Here is a 7,232-nt window from a genome sequence, read left to right as displayed (position 1 = left end):
ATTTTCGAAAACTGATTTTCAAGCCATCAGGGGCCAACTCGAGCGGCCTGAAGCGGCCAGGCAAATTTTATGCGTGGTTATAGAATCCGGAGTCTCATTTGTGGAATTCAGCTCGACAAAAAAGAGCTTTTTTATGGAGGAGCAGATCCATGATTTTTTCTGTTTCTTACATTAATCCCTCATTTTATAATGATCTGGAACAATTCTAATCCTTTTTCGATTTCAAATTTAAGGTAGCAAATTGGACAGAGCAAGATGGATTTCAACCTGTGTCGGCAGACTACTCTCGGCCAAAATCAAACAAAGACAGAAACAGAACTCACATTGTAACTACAATAATTGTATGTATAAGTGAAATTTCATATTTAAATATAATTTTTTTTTGTATCTAGATAAATTAAAACTGGTTATAATTCCATTCTATTGCTTTATGGCTTCAATAGGAGGAACCCTACATTATGCTCAGAAAAGCCGAACCAGGAGAAAATTTATTCGGCAACGATCGCTACGAGGGCTACTGCAAAGATCTTGCGGATTTTATAGCGAAAAGACTAAATATAACATGTATTTTTATCTTTAATCTCATTTATAATTTACCTTGAGTGAAATTATTATCTTAAACAAATTAAATTTTGCAGATGAACTACGAATTGTCAGGGATGGGAAATATGGTTCCGAAAATCCGGATGTCGCTGGTGGTTGGGACGGGATGGTGGGAGAGCTAATCCGAGAAGTGAGTTTGATTACTAAAATCTAAATATTATAAAGATGATATTAAGAAATATGAAAAGTCAAATATCAGTCTGAAGAGATAAAAAAACATGAGTTTGTTTATTAAAAAATACAAAAAGGATAAAAAACTTTTGTCTACATTTAAAAAAAATCAAATTTCAGAACGAAAAAATATAAGAAGAAATTTATTATATATATATTTAAGCAAACGTAAATCGATTAAAGATTTTATTATTTGTTAATATGAGTAATTTAAAATTTCATGAATTTTTGATTTTAATATGTTAAATAAAATTTGGTTTATTAATAAATAATGAGTTCTTCTGAATATTCTTTTATTCAAAATCGTAGCTTTTTAAGCTAAAAAAGAAAAGGTGGAAGTTTTGTCACACCCTACCCCTTTTCCACCTGGCGAATATAAACAAAAGGATTTTTCTAAAACACAGCTAAGAATAATTTTAAAACAAATTTTTTATTATTTTTTTAAAAACAAATTTTAGAATGAACAAATATAAAAAGAAATTGATTGCATTCAAAGAAATTTAAATCCATCCTTTCTAGTGGCAGTTAGTGCCTTTTAAATAATTAATTTTTCTCGAAGTATTGAATCTTTTTTACAAAATTTAAATCACTTTATGCTAATATTTATAGATTTTTTTACAAAAACATTTGCATGTTTTTGAGAAAAACACAAAACTAATATTTTTTTATTTAAAAAAATTCAAATTCAATTTAGAAAACAAACAAGAATATAAGAAATGTATAGTATTGAAGGAAATGTAAATCGATCCAATGTTTTATTTATTTAAATGACTTTGATTGGTAATTGATTTTATTATTATAGAATTGATTAATTGGAAATATTAGAATCGGAAATTAAGAAATAGCTATAATTAATATAAAAATTACAATATTTTAAACAACTTTTATAGTACTAATAATTTATAAATGTTTATATTACTTTTATGAATATTTTATAAAATATTATTAGTATTTTTCAAAAATTTGAAGTAGTAAGTTTTCGAGATGGGAAAGAAAAGCAGGAACTTCTGTCACACCCTCCTCTTTTTGCGGCTTAAATGATAAGAAAAATGGTTCAAGATAATTTTTTTAACGTGTTAGTTTCCTCACGGTTGAATTATCACTTTAAATTCACTTTCATGAATATTTGACAATAAATTTGAATGAAGGTTATTTTTGAAATAATTTTAAAACTTCTAAATTTATTTAAAAACGATTGCTTTTTTTCTTAAAATATTTGAAAAATATTTTGAAATTAAAAAAGTTGCCTTAAAATTTTTGAGGGTCTTTTTTGAAATTTTTGAAAATCTTTTAAAATACTATAAAATGTTATTAAATAATTTTTGTAATTTTTGGAAATTAAAATAATTAAAATTTTTTTTAAGAATCTTAAGAATATATATATATATATTTTTAAGCCACTTAAATTCTTTTTTTATCATTTATACTTCCTTTCATAAAGTTGTTACAATAACATTTCTATTTTTATCAGAAAACACTAAAAGAATGAAACATCTTTTTCAAATCAAATTTCAAAACGAAACAAACCATATAAAAAGAAATGTATTATGTTTAAAAAATTAGAATAGATAAAATTTTTGATTAATGTTAAATAATAACAGATTTGAAATATTTTAATGAATTTGATTGATTGTTGACTAGTTTCAAACATTAAACTAGTATACATTAAAAATTGTTATAATTAAAATTAACTTTATAATATATTTTCTTTGATTATGTTTCATAAATAATTTATAAATGTTCATACAACTTACAAAAATAAATTTAAAAAATCATTTTTCCAGCTAAAAGGGGAAAAAGGGATTTTTATTGTAACTGGTTCCTTTTCCAGCTTAAAAAATCGCAAATCATAGCTGTTTGACAATTTGAGAATTATTTGGTGAATTTCGTCATTATTACATATTTTTTCATCGAAGCAAATAATGTTGAGAAATTATTAAAGTTTAATGTGGTGTGGTCCAATATAAATAAATATTCATGTTCTTAAATTTAAATTTTGATCACTGTGTCTTTTTTTATAAGAAGAACAATTTCAAATGCTAAGTGGCTAGTAGAATGTCGTTTAGATAGGCATCACGTACTATTTGGGGGAAAATATTTTCTGTGCTCCGTAGCTTAGTGGTAAAAGCACCGGACCGGCAATTAGTTTACATGGGTTCGAATCCCGCTGAACCTAATAAGAAAGAGTAATTTTTTCTCCAATGAGCACTTGTGATATTTATTATCACAAAAAATGGACTGAAATTTGAATATAAGATCCTAAATAATTAACAGAAATATCAGAATAATAAAAAATTCAAATTGTGATATTTTTTCTTTAACATAGTTCAATTCCGTAATATTAGAAAAGCTAGACTAATGCCATTGATAGGATTAGGATGGAAACCTATGCTTTCATGAATCTCACATTTAACCATGCAAATTCCGACTAACTGCAAAAGGAAGGAAATGGGACGTTGAAGTTCGCTTTGGTTAGAATGGATAGAAACCACAAAAGCTCGCTATGAATTGGATGAGAAATTACGAAAGGTCGGGCACAGTAGAAGTCAATTATTGATCCATGAAGGAATTTGAAAATACTGAAAATTCTGCTTTACCTAGAGTTTCTTATACTCGTCGAAAGAGGGCTTGAGCTTATAAGCTTGTAAAAAACAGCCAAACGCCATCTGACCAAAAAGCTTCCAACTTTTCATCCAACGAACTGAAAAATATCTTTCGATTTAAACCATCATTTTTGTTTTTGATTCTCGAGCTTACAAGCTCATGAAAACCAGTAAAACGCTATCTGACATAGAAGCTTCCAAGTTTTTATCCATCGAGTTGAAAAAATAACTTTCAGTTTTAATTTAAAAATATTTTTTTGCATTCTCGAGCTTGCAAATACATGAAAACCAGGTAAACGCCATCTAACAGAAAATAACTTTTTATCCATCGATTTGAAAAAAAAACTTTCGATTTAAATTAAATATATTTTTTTACTTCTCTAACTTCAACTCTTATGAAAACCAGCCTAACGCCATCTGACGGGAAAGAATCCAACTTTTTATCCATCGAATGCTCATGAAAACCGGGCAAACTCCATCTGACAGAACAGATTTCAACTTTTTATTTATCGATTTTGAAAAATTACCTTTTCTTTTAAATTAAATTTTTTTAATTTTCGAGCTTGCAATTTCATAAAAAGCAGCCAAACGCCATCTGACGGGACAGATTCCAACTTTTTATCTATCGATTTTGAAAAATTACCTTTCCATTTAAATTAATTTTTTTCAAATTTCCAGCTTGCAATCTCATAAAAAGCAGCCAAACGCCATCTTACAGAAGAGCTTCCAACTCTTATCAATTGAATTGAAAAAATTAACTTTCTATTTAAATACAATTATTATTTTTTTTAAATTATCGAGCTAGCAGTCTCGTGAAAACCTACGCAAACGCCATCTGACAGGAAAGCTTGCAACTTTTGAGCCGCGGAGAGGCTAACCAATCAATTTAAATCAAAACGTATTTGTTTTAAATTTTCAGAATAAAATACGCACTAACGTGTATTATTTTTTTTCGTCCTTGTGTTGTTTATTTGTATAAATAGATTGGAAAATTTTATCTTATCGCCAAAGAAATTACTCAAATAAAGTTTACGTGCATCGAAATAAATTCAGGTGCACTTAAGAATTATCAATTTTTTCTTTAGGATTTGCGCTGATCGTTATAAACAAATTATATTTTAAAATACTGAGATGAGAATCTCAACGGCACAAAATAATTTTCTTTTAACTAAAAGTGCTAAAGTAACTTAGAGGTAAAATAGTTATAAAAAACTGTTTAAACTATTAACAATTAGTATTGTTATTAACATTTTAATAAACAAATATTAAATGTATGCATCTGCCTCATAGGTATATATTTTTTTCTCATCAAACGAGTTTTAAATATGTTTTAAATAGATTAATATTTTTATATGTATAAATAATAAATATCTAATATTGTTATTAATAAATTATTAAATACATATTAATTGTTAACTTTTTCCGTATTTCAATTTAGATGCGCTCTTTTTTTGTTTGCTGTTTTGTTCCTTAATACGAATTTAAAGTTAATTGTGGCATAAATTTAAGAATAAGATGATTTCAATAAAAAAAATTAATATTGTTAATAGTTTTTATTTATAAGAGAATACTGAAAGTGACTATTTTGCAATTTATTCATAGCTTATGTTATTAATTGATTTTCTGAATAACATTTAGCAATTTAATTATAAAGAAATAATATGTATTCATTAATTTTTAATAACAATAACGATCAAGAGTCTGCGACACATTTTTTCAACGTCACATTAGTATTCGGTTGTCTCGAATGTTGTTTAGTAGAAAAATGTTTTTTTTTTAGGTGAAAGTTACTGATTTTTATATTTGTTTATATATTTCAATTATTTCAATAAGAAATATTGCATATTTATTATTTATGTAATTATAATACACTCGAAATCATATTTATAATTTTTCATGAGAAAAAACAATCTTTGTAAATGAAATGTAAAAATGAATTTTGTATTTATTAAGGTTTTAAAAAAACAATTAAGTCAATTGCAGATTTTCTGGATGCAATACTTTTTGTTAACAATTAAACTGCTTGGTGTACAGTTGAACTTCTTGATTGAAAATTCATTTTTTGATCAAAGATTTATCGCTTTGGTTGAAAATTCTTATTTTTTGTAGAAAATTAATCTTCTTAGTTGAAAGTTCATTCTTTTTGGGTAAAAAGTGTACCATTATAGTTTTGGTTTAAAAGAATTATCCTTGACTGAGAATTTAACTATTCTATTTCTAATTTTAAATATTCTTTTTTAGTTTTAAATTAGAATATTCAGTTAAAATATTGGATTTTATCAAAAATTGGACTTTTTATAAAAATTTATTCTTCTAGCTTGAAAATTTATATTTTCGTTGGAAAACTCTTTTTTTCTTGTTTCAAATTATTTTCTTTTACTGAAAATTTGAGTATAACACTTTTAATGGCAGATAATAATTTTTTAGTTGAAAGTTCAACTATTTGGGTAATAGTTATTTTATTGACAATTGGTTTTTTTTGTTTCTTTGAAAATTAACCTTTTCAACTTTTAAGTGAAAAATTAATCTTCTTGATTGAAATTTTATATTTTGCTGATAATTCAACTATTTAGTTGAAATCTAATCAACTTTTTTTTAAATAAAACAATTTTCTTAAAAGTATTCTTAAAAGTAGTCCTAAAAATTCGTCTTTATTTTATGATAAGAATTATTCTATTTTGGTTAGAAATTAATTTCTTTGTAGAAAATTTATTAATTTGGTTAAAATGTTTGTTTTTATTAATATTCATGATATTAGTCTGAAAATCCAAATACTTGTCGACAATTTCTTCATTTTTGGTTGAAATTTATTATTTTTTTACATCAAAAATGTAATGTTTCAAGCTGTGGTGGAAATTTACCTGTTTTAGTTGACAATTTAACTAGCTGACGGAAAATGTATTTTTTTGAATAAAAATTCAACTACTTAATTGAAATTTTTTTTATCTTATGGAAAATTCGTCTTTTTCGAAAAAAATTAATCTTGTTGGTTGATAATGAATATTTTTGGTTAAAAATTAAAATACTTGGTTTAAAACTGAAATATTTGGTTGAAAATTGTACAATTTTTTTAAAAAGTAATGCTTTTTAGTTATTCATTAGTTTGATTCTATAATTCAAGTTGAGTAATTCACTATAATTTTATGTAATTATAATAACTAATAATAATTAATAATTAAACCTATGCGATCTGTAGTAATTATGTATCTATACGCAATCTCAAATCACGATTTTAAAATAGGTCGCCCCAGGGCACAGTAATATCACAACAATAGGCTGACGAAGCTTTCGTATGTCTTAAGGATACGGAGCGACCCAAGGATAATAGCTCTCAACTGGGAACTTATAGTGTTTATATTTGCGAATATTTTTTGATTTAACGGTATATTTGAAATGGAGATTTATGCTATAGAAAATCTATAACAAGGGGTAATTGTTTTAAAAAATCTGGTTCAAGTTTTTTTGAAGCTAGAGTTACATGACAAAAAAATAGTAACTTGTTACATTTTTTAAAGGAATTTGTTAAATACTGAGATAAAGATCTCAACGGCAGGCAATTAGCGTTATTTTCTTGAATGAGGAGTTCTTATTCTGATCCCTCTAATAGCTTAATTGGAAAAGCACCTGACCGGAAATCAGAAGTTCTGTGGTCCCATTCCCAATGGACTGAAGAAAGAGTAGGATATTTTTTTCAAGAAATAATTTTAATTTTAACTTGTTACATTTTCAGTTACTGATTCAAATTACTTGAAATTTCTTTTTTGTGTACGGACACATATATTATATATCTAAAAAAATTGAGAAGTTCCAAAAAATAAATATGCGTTGTCATTTTTACTGTTTACAATTGAAGAA

The 7,232-nt window shown here is 25.6% G+C and overlaps 1 protein-coding gene across 1 annotated transcript in view; it reads left to right on the top strand.

Moving 5' to 3' along the window:
- LOC117176999 (glutamate receptor 1-like) overlaps positions 1-7,232 on the top strand; it is a 176,419-nt gene that overhangs the window by 140,632 nt on the left and 28,555 nt on the right. The window contains exons 8-10 of the mRNA XM_033367444.1: positions 234-341; positions 444-564; positions 639-733. Coding sequence (XP_033223335.1) covers positions 234-341; positions 444-564; positions 639-733 — 324 coding nt within the window. The remainder of the gene's footprint in view (positions 1-233; positions 342-443; positions 565-638; positions 734-7,232) is intronic.

Source organism: Belonocnema kinseyi, chromosome 7 (assembly GCF_010883055.1).
Source record: "Belonocnema kinseyi isolate 2016_QV_RU_SX_M_011 chromosome 7, B_treatae_v1, whole genome shotgun sequence".
NCBI lineage: Eukaryota > Metazoa > Arthropoda > Insecta > Hymenoptera > Cynipidae > Belonocnema > Belonocnema kinseyi.
This window is presented reverse-complemented; position numbering and strand designations above follow the sequence as displayed.